The following is a 13570-nucleotide window of genomic DNA, read 5'->3' on the forward strand; positions in this document are numbered from 1 at the left end:
TGATGATGATGATGACGATGCGGATGATGACGAGGATTGAGGATGTGGTTCTGGATGTGGTTCGGGATGTGGATGAGGCTGCCACCGATTGTGACAGGTTTATGCGCAGCGAATCGTTGTGAAATGGGGCGTCCCATTATTCAAATGGTATGAGGAGAATAAAACAGAGAGTAGAGGCATTAAAACTGCAACCATCTTTAAGTCAAAAGCCGTTTTAGAACTCATAAAATAAATTAAATGCAGTTTCTTCTTTTAATATAATAATATTTAAACTAAAGATTTTTGTGACTTTTTATTAAATATTAAAAATATATAGAATTGTAAAAATACAAATATTTTATAGTAAAAACAGGAAATATATGTATTATATATTTCGACTGTCAGATGAAAAAGCTACTGGCTCCACCTAGCGTTCATTTCATTTTTTGCTCTTAACTTTTAAACACAACAAAATGGCATTTATACTTTTACATAGTTTTCCACGAATACCAATATATACCCGTTACTCGTAGAGTTTTTATCAAACATGTGTAGGAGAAATCGTAGTTTTCTTAGGCATATCAGAACTAATATTTATTATACTCTTGATTCAAATATAAATATTCCGTAAATTCCTTAATTACCACACAAAAGAGTGTCCCGTTTTGGCGAGTCCAGTACCAATAAAACACGATAAACGCCAACGCGTAAACCTCAATTCGCTGGACTGAATCCTACCGTTTGGTCAAGATCCGACGACGGTGGCATCCTCATCCTCATCCTCTCCCGAACGAGGAGGAGATGCTTCAGCTTTGGCCGCTGGCTGCCGGTTGGAATTGAGCAGCGGAGTTGGGTAATTTGATAGGCGACAACTAGCCAGCCACGGTTACAACCGACAACCGACAAACGCCAACGGACCTGCGGTGGAGTTATGGATCCATGGACTTATGGCCATGGTGGTGGTACACAGCAAAAAGTATCTCAACGTGTGCGTATCTCTTACAGCGCAACAAGCAAGTGCAACTAATAAATTAATGTGCCTGCCAGCCGGCAGTGGAGAATGGAGAAAGAGTCTCAAACTGGGGGCCTTGTAACCACTCATAGTTGGCTGTCACCTGGCAAAATGAAAGCTACAATACAAGCCAGCCTTTGGATCATAGCGTGCTAAATTTGCCAAGCAGGCAGTCAGCCAGTTGGCATGTCAATGGTAGATACAAGATACATTCGTATCGCGAGAGGAATGCGCTGCGTTTGCATACGAGATGAGCTCTGTGCGCTGTGGCTGCTGCATCTGCATCTTGGGTTCTCGGTTCTGTTGTTACGGGAAGAAGAAAAAAAAGAGGGCTGACCTGCATAACGGTGCCGCAATGGAACGAACTGCAGAATGAGCCCAGACTCAGGCTCAGACTCTCGGCTCGATCCGCTCGATCTGCCGCTCTTTATCATTATCCATAATAATAGAGAATACAGAATAAAGCCGAGACCGAGACCGAAACCAAAACTTAGCAACCCAGCAAGCCAGAGATGCAGCTTTCATAATGCTGTCCATTTTGATTATCATTCACTTAATTATGATTGATAGCTGTAAATGCCGAGCTGAGCCGTGTATCTATTAGATACCATTCTTGGCTGCCGATTGGCTTTACTGTTAAGCTCAACGAACGTATCTCCTCGGTCCATTTTGGTCCGGCGACCACGAAATGCAAATTCAAATTGCCCGCAACTGTGAAAATTACCTTCTACCACGAGCAAAACACTAAATTTGTCGCAAATTACAAATGACCAAAGGAGTGAAGATGTGAAGATCTCCTCTGGCCAGATTCATCAAAGTATCTCTGCTACGAGTTATGCACTTGGCATCTTGGCTGCTCACAAAAAGAATATCAAGAAAAAGGTTTGTGGGCTGGGGAAAAGGTATTCGCTTTATATCGCCGACTTGGAGTTTTTACAGCCAACGAAGCATTAGTCACGGTCGTCGGTTGTTAAAGGAGCCAGTTGTAAGTAACTAGCTTGGAAAGGTCTTTTTGTAAAGGGCCAACTATAAGAAATAGAAGGAGATTTTGTTAATATAAATACCCAATGTAAAAATAAAAAAATATAGTAATTTTGTAATAACACATTAAATTCATTTATATTAAAAATACATTTTTAATGTTCTGTAAGGCTTTCAAGAAAAAGAATATTTACTTTTAAAAATAATTGCAGAGTATAAAACCACACATGGAAAAATTAAGTGCTGGTGATATTTTAAAAATGCTATGTTACTTAATCTTTAACAATTTTAATATTGCCAATGATTTATAATATTAATAGGTTTGAGAGTCATATCAATACATTTATCTAAAGAAATATACATACAATTTAAGGCAGACAGTTGTTTTAAAAAAAAAATTATTAGAAACGGAAATAGAATTCTGTAGACCATTTTTCGGATTACCAGTATATTGGTATCTGATTTATCTGAAGCTTCTTCTTTAATCGCATTTTCCCTGATCAATGCTCGGATACCTGGAAACTCATTCGCATTCCAATCTAAGTTCGTGCAACCTGCTGCCAGTTTTGCTAATACAGACATTAGCCAAGTCTAAAAATTCTGCCACAGAAGTAGAAGAATCACTGCACCGCGTTCCCTGCCAAGCGGAAGCTAATAATTAACACAGAAAAAAAACGCAGAGCACTGATAGAAGGAAAAATGTAAAGTGGAAAATGGGAAATGCAAAGCGCGTAATGGCGGCATCTTTATCTCTCACCTCTTTTTTTTCTAGCCTCCTCCGTGGTGGAAAAAGTCATGCGAAAAAAAGATTGTCAGATGCAAAACAAAAGCCGAAACGTAACCGCAGGGCCAAGGGGGGCGTGGCAGGAGGCGGTGAATGAGATGTGCAATGTGCGCTACTTTGATAAAATGCAAGAAAAATCAAATGGCAAGGCTAGGAAAAATAGCAGAGAAGCGAAAGAAAGTCCAATAAAAGAAAGTGTTTGGCCCCAAGGCCCCAAAAACCAAAGAAGACGATGTCGGGAAGAAAGAAGAGCCAACCCCCTGAACATTATGCTATAGAAGACGATGGAGAATCGAGACAAAGACAAAGCAAACAACGGCAGTAATTAGGCCCGACAAAGGAATTATTTGCAGTCTCTAGATATTTTTCCTTTTCGAAAGGAAAATCCCCCTCGAAAGTTAATTGCTTATTTAAATGAACACTCTAATCATTATTAAATTCCTTAAAATGATTATACCATTGAAAAGGAAATTAAAGAAAGACTAAAAAATGCCATAATAATATAAATTAAAGTTAACATCTCTTATTTTTCTCAGGCTTAATAAATTATAATTATTATTTTCAATATTTCGAAGGTTTTAATATGGGGTTTCACTATTTATAATTTTTATATCTCCTAAATCGATTTTTAATATTTCCCCAAACAACTAGCAATTTCGCTTTCTTCCAAACGACGTTTTATAAACTCTCCGAATAAGATTATACCATTTAAAGTCTAATCATTGTGAGAATTACCCATTACCCATTTTTCTCTGGCTCAATTTTATTTGCAATTTTGTTTTTATTTTTCGACCATTATTTTGACACAGCCAAATACTAATTTCGCTTTCTTTACATTCTTCTCTTTCTTTCAGGTAAACATCTCTTCACCACAATGACCATATATAGTACGTGATTCGGAAAACAAAGAGGGGCTCAAAAAAAGAAGCTGAGGTTTCGGCCCCCCCGTTTGGCGTAGAGTTTATTGTGCGTTTTAGCGGTAAAAAGCAGCAGTAACAACAAACAAACCAAAACATTTTGACCATTTCGCCGGCCTTTTGTTCGGGGTAAATGACCAAACCCAAAGTATAGACCATCAAATGGTTATGGATTCTCTTCATACACCTTTTCTTCTCCTCGTTTTAAGTGAATTTGTTCAACATGTTTGCCCTGAACAAATATCAAAAAAAAAGGTAATGGGTTCGGGCCTATTTGGGTTAGTTATTTTATATGCTAACTGCGGAAGAACGCCGAAGAAAGTGATAGCTAATCGAGGTTTGAAAGAGGAAAGTGATTTTTTAATCGAAATTTACATAAAAGCAAACAGAAAACGGGAGAACGAGGCAGAACATTATAGACAGAGAGAAGGTTGGAAGTGGTTTTAATCAACCCTAAAATTATAGATTCAAGATTAGAATCTAGATAAACTTAACTCAGACTAAGAGAGATTTGTTTTTAGACAAGCTATTAGAACAACATATTTTATCGTGCTTATGTCTCTCTTTATGTTCGTTTGGTATTTGTATTGATGTAATATAAATATAAATACAACTAAGGTAAAAAATCGGCAGAAAATAGCTACATCGATTCACTTAAAACTTTCCAAATGTTAAATGTTAACCCTTTCCGGTCTTAAAAAATGCTCCAAGCATCCGGCTACTGGCCGCATATCGTAATATTACCGACTAATGTCCAACTTCCCCTGGGTATCATGACCGAATCGTTACCGTAATGCCAGCCACATTAATTCTGTCCCACAAAGTGTCCCAAAAAACAAAAAAAAGACCCGAGTAACTCATAATCGTGCATTAAAGACCATATCATAGCTGGCATTTAAACTCATTAAAGGTTCAACAAACCTTAACCAACGAGCCGAAAGAACTGTTAAGGAGACCGGACCCCAGTGGCCACGAAACTAGAACGATAAACTCGGCCAACAGCAGCGGTTTGAAAAGTATGGAAAAAAACCCAAGTAACGAGCAGGGGGCAAAAAATGTAAAAATATTATTATTACGGCACTGGGCATTAAAGCCAAATGTAATTCTTAGCCACTGGCCAACAGGGCTTATGACCAAACATAAAAACACCACCCTTTCTTGGCCCGAAACGCATTAGACAGCAAATTAGAACAAATTAACGTTCGCTGTGCGGTTGACACATTAAACGGATTCCGATTCCAATTCCGCCTCTGATTTTCCGACTTCGATTCAGTTTCATCATCTTGGCAACGATGACAATTATGAACACGTCTTTGGCCACCGACTCGAATTGGTTATGGAATGTAGTTGCTGCTGTTGGATTATTCAACAATTTTTCCTTTTCCACTGCCAGTCAAATCATGTAATTGCCTTTTATGCCTCTGGGTTTTTCTCAGTGCAGAGAAAGAAAATTATGATGTTTTGAGATAGGTATTAAAGTTACCCTATTTCAAACTTATTTTAATATTTTGGATTATTTTAGCTTCTGCAAATTTAGATTTTAAATTTTATGAATATCAGTTTTAGGTTCCCTAATATCTTTTTTATTTTCTGTGTAACTGCTGGCTTTTCTTTGTTGCAATCTGTATCTGTATCGTCATCTTCATCGCGGTGCGGCAAGCCACAGCTCCACCTTTGTTTGCCGTTTGACAAGTTATGCGCAGAAAAAACAGCGCAAAACACAAAAAATTGTAACACCGCCTAAGATGGATATCAGTTACGCATGCGCAGCGCAGAAGGCCGCATCGCATCCCCAAAGAGCCAACTTTGGCCAGCGTTCAGCGGCCTGAATGTCTAGAAAAGATCTGGAATGGCTCGAAAGAGCCTTGCAGCAGCTGCTCTGTTTAAGATTCATATAGGGAAAAATATAGTTTTTATTTAGACGAGTAAAATGTAAGAAATTCAATCAAAAGTGATCTAAACACTACTCTAAGTCATAAGATTTTGACACTTTTACATAAACAAGGGTTTCTTATCAAATGTCATTCTCATATTACATCATATCAAACTGACATTGGATTATATACAAAACGATATTCTAGAAATGTCAATCAAATAATCCTTTAAGTTAAAATAATTTTTGATTTTTCTCTGTGGGATCTATTTAGAATTTTATTTATGCATTTTTTGTATTAATTATCCACTTGTTTTATAGACAATAAATATATCCATAGTGAAATGTAATAGGTAGTCGAGATTAATTATGCAATATATTTTGCCTACCATTCATTTCTCCTTTTTTACTTTTTTAATCGCCAATGCATAAACCGAACTCTAACCTCAGTTAATATCCAAGAACATCCGTTAGCCTACGATTTTTTTCCTGCTTCCCAGTTATTCGGTTGAACGAGAAAAAAAACAAATCTCGACGATTTATTGAACATTTTAATTACGACCTGCGGACATAAACAACTTGAGAGTGTTGAGAGTTTACGAGAGCTTGGGGCTACTCAGAAAGCACCAAAAGACCAAAAAAAAAATCACATAGTTCGAGAAAGAGGAAAAGACCCAGCTGGAGGTTCCACACACTTTTACCGGGATTCAGTTGGATGCTGGGCGGGATGATGATGGTCATGGTGATGATGATGATAATTATCAATTGCCCGGTGCAAAGCGGAAAAAGCGTTGCGCAAACAAACAAACAAACAAATAAATAATGGTAAACAAACAAACAAACGGCTTTGTGCCGGGATTTGCATGAGAAACTACAGTTAACAACAAACTCGAGTGAAATGTGCGCAAGTGTAAGATTTTCGGTAGCTTGTCGTGTCAAATGAAAGGTCCGAAAAGAGAGATACATCCGTGAGTAGACAAACTACTTGAAACTTCACGCTTTATAAATAACAATAAAAACATACCTCGGGCGCAGAACTTGAACGAAAGTACGTGTACTTGAGCGAACAATTTCGGTTTCACTTGTGGCATAAAATTAAATAACAAACAAACTGAGAAAAGTGAAGCTTAAATAATGGCAACTAATTCTCCGTTCTTTCCCACTCGAAAAGTTGGAGGTGTGAGACACTTGAAGACTTTCACGTAATTAAATCAAATTTCGAAATGAAAATGAAAATTATTTATTAATTGCGGCCTTAGCCATGCAAATTTCCATTCAATCCGAGTAAAGAGAGCCTGAGAAGTAGCAAACACATACAAACTGTCGTCGAGGCGGTGAAATTTTATGTCTCTGTTTTTTCTCCACTCCTGGAAATCTCTTCAAGCTGATTTGAATAACAAGTGGCGGGGTTTTCGCATCTGCAAGATATATAGATACGAGCTGCCGCTGCTGTCAGTTACATGCGTTTAACTTTAGCTCCAGTGTTTTGCAGCTCCTGCTACCGCTGTCTCTCATTAAAAGTAAATTTCGAGCTGCTGGCATAAATCAAGCCTCTAAATGGCGACTCGGCTACAAGATATATATTCCTGTACCGGGTGCACAAACAAATGCGATGGCCGGAGGACTTGAAACCGGAGAAGTGCTGATGACTGCAGGACTTGTTTGCCAAGCTTGTTAGGTGGAAAAACAAAGGCCGAGACTGAAAATCTAATCTGTTGTAAAGTGCTGAAGATAAATGTGGCAATTTGTTATTTAGAAAATAGTTTATCACCGAATTTGAGATAGTTTGGTGGAGATTTTGGGAGGTGATAGCACAAGATCTGGAATAATCCGAGTTACTTGAAATAGTTTAAAAGGTTAGAAAAATATTTGGCATATTTGTTTTGCTTTGCATACAACTTTGGTCACACTTTTAAGCAACTGCATATTTAATTTACTTGCAATTCTGTTATTGGAAAGTCATTAATCATTCGTATAGGTTTAGGATTTAAATTAGTTTATATTTCAATGCACATTCATCTACTTTTTCCTCGACATCCCTTTTCCATCTTATTGGTTTCGTTAGATTTCTCCCATTTGAAGCTCTTGAAAGCGCATAATCCAGTCAATCAAAAGCGAATTTTTGCCATCATATTTTCGGCAAAATAAAAAATTTCCCCCATCAATGGCTCATCAAGAGTCGGCTAATCAAGTGGCAATCATGTCCATCGAAACAAGTCAATAAGCCAGGCATTCATCAGCAAACAAATCACGCATACGTCGTGTTGCACATGGCAAGCTTCTGCGATTGCCACTGCAATTTACTGTTTGTTGTTTGCTATTTACCATACGATGTTGTTATGGAACAAACAAAAGGCTAACATTTTCCACGTCATTTGGCCGGGGCCAAATGGCAAATGGCAAATAGAAAAAAATTAGCAGCCAAACCGAAAGAAAGAGTTGCATAAAAGGAAAACTTTAAAGAGCCCCCATACTTGCAAATGAAAATCAACGGAAATGTCACTTTCTTTTCAATCAAAACGCAATTCATGGCACTCGAAACTAAAAAAAAAAAAAAGATGGGAAAAAAACGAGGCAAAGGTAGAAAAACCCCAAACACGAAGTGCAGAAAAAGAAACACAACCCGTGAAAGGTCGCGTCGAGATTCCGACTCCGAGAGTTGCAGTCCAAATTGCAGGAAGCTGGCAGCGGAGAACACGATTTTCAAGTGGCACTTGGGTGGGCAGGGAAAAAGCTGGAAACTATGTACAAAATACAGAAAAAAAAAAGAAGTACAGGCAGAGGTACCAGGGAGTATCTCTTGCTAACTGCCACCGGCTGAACTTTAACCTGTGTGAAAAGCGGACATACAGCAGGCAAACGCTTTAATTTGCAGTTCGTGGAAAATTCTTTTGGCCCAGGGCCTAGTTAGGGACTTTTCCCCCCCGCTCTCTCTGGTACATGGTAAATATTTAAAAATGTACTTAGCCAAAGTGAAAGAGACAGGCAGTGGTGGCGGAGTGGAAACAAAAGCATTGGCGGCGACAGTTTGGACATTTGGACAGAAGCGACAACCAGCTGACGCCAAATAGGGAAACGGAAAAGCCAAAGTACAAGCGGCAAAAATTCAATAATAATGGTCAGGGTCAGTGTAAATCACTCTCAGCCAGAAAGCTGGAAAAGCTATAAGAGCTGGAAAAGCCCGAAAGGAGACCTACCTGACAGTAGGTGGCTGAAAAGCTGAAAAGCTGAATGCCTGAATGGCAAATGACTGACATGGGAAGTACCGTTTCTTTCCACGCGGATCATGGCCCGGCAATTTGGCCTAAACCAATGATGCTTTCAGTTCAATTATGTGCTAAGTAGGAAAAGGGAATTGTTTGAATTTGGCTCTGCCATTCGGGGCGCTAGAAAAAAGGAAAATTGGGTTCAAGGCGCCTCTAAACTAGATCGATAAATTGTCAGCCAAATGGAAAGCTGTCTGGAGATCGAAACAACTTTGGAGGCGAATAAATTGTAAATTTAATGGGAAAGTAAAAATAAATGAAGGAATAAGTATTTTAGATCTATGACGAAAGCTATAAAAATGCATAAATAGGGTTAAATGGGAAATATATTTTGGGAATAGATTTTTTTGTAACTTTTTTACCTTTTTTTTCTAAAACGTATATCAAAATATTTTGTTTTAGGAATCTTCATAAATCTGGTTGATATTTCGACATAATTATACAAGAATTTATATAATTAAAAAAACATATATTTTAAGAAAACTCTTTTATCTTGATATTATGCCGTAAGATTAGAATCATATCTATAAATCATAATCTTTTACTCACACGTAAATAGTAAAACTTTAAGAAAGCTTTTCACACACTTATCAGCGAATCTCCATATTCTTTTAACTTTTTTCAAATCGTATTAACCTCCCTTGAAGTATAATTACGTTAATTTCTCTATGACTTCATTCTCTATAGCAAGTGATTATTTTTCCCTCTTCATTCACTAATGAAATCATTAAATTCCCTTGCTCCATTTCCAACAGCTTACCTTCTTTTTATTTCCACGAATTTACACGCATTGATGGACAAGAGAACAAATTACAAAATAATTAAACAAATACCGAAAAGCAAAAGTTGTGTGGCACACAGAAATGAAAACTACCTTCAATTGTGTCATAAATGCCGACAGAAAAAAAGAAGTTTTCAAGTAAAGGCTGCAAAACTTTTTAATAGTCAAACGAGGGGAAGAAAAATGAAATGAAGGGACAGAGTATCCTGAGTTCCCCCTGCTGTCGGCAAAAGTTTCCCAAAATGAAAAACAATGTGGGGAAAACACTGGGAAATGCTCGCAGGAAGGAAGTGGCTGATGGGTCGGGTCAGGTGGGTTGGAATGGGAATGGGATGCGGAGAAGGAGATGGGGAACAAAAGGGAGATGGATGGAAATTACAAGTAAAAGTGCGTTTGGCAGTTTACCCGGTTACCCAGGGTTACATACCATATAAACATATATATGTATATGGTATATATGCTATATACTCACACTCGACTTTACGCGGTCCCCTCCAAGTTGCATCAATTTCTTAATAACTTTGTTCCCCCTTCCTCGGCGGAAAGGCGCGTTGCAACGCCAGGCAGGGCGAGCCAAGCAATTTTGTGTGGCATTATGTGAGGGTCTCGTTTGCCATTAACCTGCTTTGTTGGCCAAGGCAACTCGACGCGACGCGACTCAAATCAACTAAACTTAACTCAGCTCAAGTCGCCTCTTCTCGGCTCAGAAGTGCTTGGACTCCGTCTACCATCTTTTCCTCCCGTTTTGTTATACTTTAACCGTTTTCGCATCTCTCTTGGTTATTAAAAAATAGGAAAAACTGTCTGCGGCTTGGAAAGTTGCCACTTTAAATACCCTTTTAGAAGCTTTTTAATAAATTGTTCAAGCTTTTAATTAATATTTTACCTAAATTAGTCATTTTATTTAAGTAATAACTAAATTTTTAAACATTTAATAAAGATATATGAGTATACTTATGGTATTATTCACTCGTGCTAAGGCAATGTACATAAATATACATGTAAGTCTAAAGTTATCTCAAACATTTTTAGAAAATTGTATTTTTGTTAAGAAAGGTATTCATATTGATTCCCAAGAATCTAAATCCCTTTATCATTATTTCAATATTTATTATATCAATATTTTTTCATCTATTTCACATTGTAGGGGTTGTCTTATTAAATGTTTTATCCCCAAAAATATATAAAAAATATTTTAATTTCAATTATCGCGAATATTTAATTGTGATTGTTCAACCTCTTTTTACATTAAAATACGCTTGTTTTGAAATATCCAAGACATTCATGTATTTATCTTAAAGACCATGCTTTATGTCTTTCACAAACTTCTGCGAAAAATGGCAGGAGTAAAAAAGTGGGAAAAGAAAACTTTTGGCAGGGCGATGGTCTAAATGGGATGGAGCGTCAATTTCACACTTCATCCATGCCAGAAAGCTGGCAGTAGACAAACAACACTTTGTAACGCCTCGACAAGAAGCCCCCCGACTGCGGAGCAAACATTTGCCACCTGGCCAAAAGGGTTTTACACCACTAGCCACTTTAATTGCTAGCCAAATAAATTGAAGATGGCAGAGGCAAACCCTTTTGGCCACATCAATCAACAACAGGAGCTGAATTTTCATTTATTTCTTATATTTTCTTATTTCTTAACAGAAAACGGCGACAGCGAAACCAACGAAATATCATTATTATCCGCACAATCAGCACATCTATCTGCTGCCCGAGTGCGCCATTCAGCAAGTCTGCAATGCTGTCTACGTGAGACTCAACTACACCCAACCACTGTGCGCCTGTCCATCAAGGTGAGTTGCTAGATTGGGATGCTCGGAATTGCACCTACCCACTTGTCACTCCCGCCATTCGGATTCTAATTAATCCTGCAAATCTAATCCTCTTCCAGATATCGTGATCCCTGCTCGGCCAGTCTGAATGAAGATGATCAGCATACCACAAAATTGGTTGGCGATAATAAGAAGAAGGTAAGCTTGGGATTTCCCATTTCGCAGAGAGTTAGATAATTGGAGGAGATTCGCTTGGGAACCGAAAGTGGAACTGGCACTGAACTTGTGCATTTCCAGATCATTTCTGTTAGATCACTCTCGGTAGATCCATTGGTTTAAGGGATAGTTACAAGTTTGCAAAGGCACGACTTTGAAATCATCTCTGACTGACCACAAATATGATTTGATCTCTTTTTAAATGAATTAATGGCAGATGAGATCTGTGTAAGGGGATCATTGGTAGTTCAAAAGCTCAAATCAATGACAATAGACACGAATTGGATTTTCTGTAATTGCTTGGAATTCGGATGAAGTTTAGTTAGCGGAAGATAATTTATTGAGGAAATGCCATTGAAGATAGCTATAAAATTAGTTATTGAATTGATTTCTATGAAAATATTTTAATTGCGAAAACCACTTGAAACCAGAAAGCTAAATTTGAATTAAAAAAAAATTTTTTTATGTATTGAGTATTGTTTAAAACTAAATTAAATATTATTTTTTGAGTAAAGTATCGGAGATTCAATTCAATTAAATTTATTAATGGTAATAATTAACCTTATTTACTTGCTTAACTGTTTTGGGGAATAAATATTGTTAGGAGATTTTTAAAACCATTTGTTAAATTATGATGAACTAAAAACAGGGTATTTTAGTACATTTCGTTAAATATCCAAAGAGCCAAGATAATAACCAAAAAATACCCCTAATGAATACGCCTAATGAACCATTAAATGGAGTATCGTTTGAGTACTTAGAGGAGATGAGTGCTTTCGCGGAGAGCCACGCCCTGAAATCAATTGTGAATTTTGCAAGGCAGTGGTGAATTAATGAAAACCACGATGCCTGGAAGCTGGCCATATATCATTTGATCAGTTGAAGATCAGTTGCCCATCTTGCAATTCATCGAAATTGAGCCTCATTTGTTGGATCACCGAAACGTAAAATTGATTTCTGACTAAGCGGCTCAGAGGATCTCACTCCCAGCTTCACAAAACCGAAGATCCAACCGAAGGCACGATCAGTCGGCCAGGTCAGCGGCAAAATCACCTTGTGGGCCTGCTGTGGTTTTTGCAATATTATTTGCTTTATTGCCTGGCCATGATCCACGCGGCTCCTCCTTCGGCCCGATTTCCGATTTTCCCCGGCACTTCTCTGCACGTTTAATTGAGTTATAAATGCGAACGGCGTTGCTTGGAAAAATGTTCAAATAGATTAAATAATAAAAAGCATTTCTAATGGCTTAATGGCCCCGCCGAGTGCACTAAAGAGTGTGGGCAGTTTCAGACATTGTCATAATTACACTTCACAACACTTACGCTGTGGCTGCACCGTTAAATGCAACACTGGCTGCGGCTTTTGCCGGAACTGTACTGGAAATTATGAAAATGCGTTTAGCTGGAAGAAGAAAAAAACTAAACAGAAAACAGAAAACAAGAGCGGGGCGTTGGGAAAAACTGGAACAGCCCGGGCGGACCACATTAACCTGAATGCAGCAGCCAATGAAGCGGCGAGCGGAAAATGCAAAAGAAAAAGAAAAGATTTTCCCAATCGGCTGACATGCAAACTAGCGCCCCGAGAGTCAATCAAATTAACGTTCAGTAGCCCGGGCTGTGAATCAGTTAAAAGGACAATCGAGAGGTGGTGGCCAATTGAAAGCGTAGCAAAACGTAGCCAAAGTCAGACCAATTTGGCCAGCAAAGTGTTTGAGCCAGCCCACCGGCTTTAAAGTCTGGCAGATCTCAAAATCAAAGCCCTGGGCCACAGGCTGCTCCTGTTTTTTTCCTCAGTTTTCCATAGCTCGTATTAAGTGACAGCTTGTCCATAGCGTTTAGCATGCTAGCTTTCAATTTGGAGTCATGATCGGGATCGAAATCGGGATCGGGGTAACTTTCTTTCCTGCCCTGTGGGCCAAAGTGAATGGCTAATGGGCGGACTATTAGGCCAAGTCTGCAGTCTAGACGGACTGCACTAAAA

General features: G+C 38.3%; 2 protein-coding genes across 3 annotated transcripts in view; one reads left to right on the plus strand and one right to left on the minus strand.

Annotated features, from left to right (window-relative positions):
* Positions 1–13570, minus strand: part of LOC108067186 (elongation factor-like GTPase 1) — an 81749-nt gene that overhangs the window by 60004 nt on the left and 8175 nt on the right. The window lies entirely within an intron of this gene.
* The window catches only part of dsx-c73A (doublesex cognate 73A), a 30340-nt gene that overhangs the window by 12211 nt on the left and 4559 nt on the right, over positions 1–13570 (plus strand). Inside the window, exons 2-3 of the mRNA XM_044394456.2 lie at positions 11247–11395; positions 11494–11572. Of these exons, the coding sequence (XP_044250391.2) occupies positions 11247–11395; positions 11494–11572 (228 nt within the window). The remainder of the gene's footprint in view (positions 1–11246; positions 11396–11493; positions 11573–13570) is intronic.

This window comes from Drosophila takahashii, chromosome 3L, assembly GCF_030179915.1.
Source record: "Drosophila takahashii strain IR98-3 E-12201 chromosome 3L, DtakHiC1v2, whole genome shotgun sequence".
Classification (NCBI taxonomy): Eukaryota; Metazoa; Arthropoda; class Insecta; order Diptera; family Drosophilidae; genus Drosophila; species Drosophila takahashii.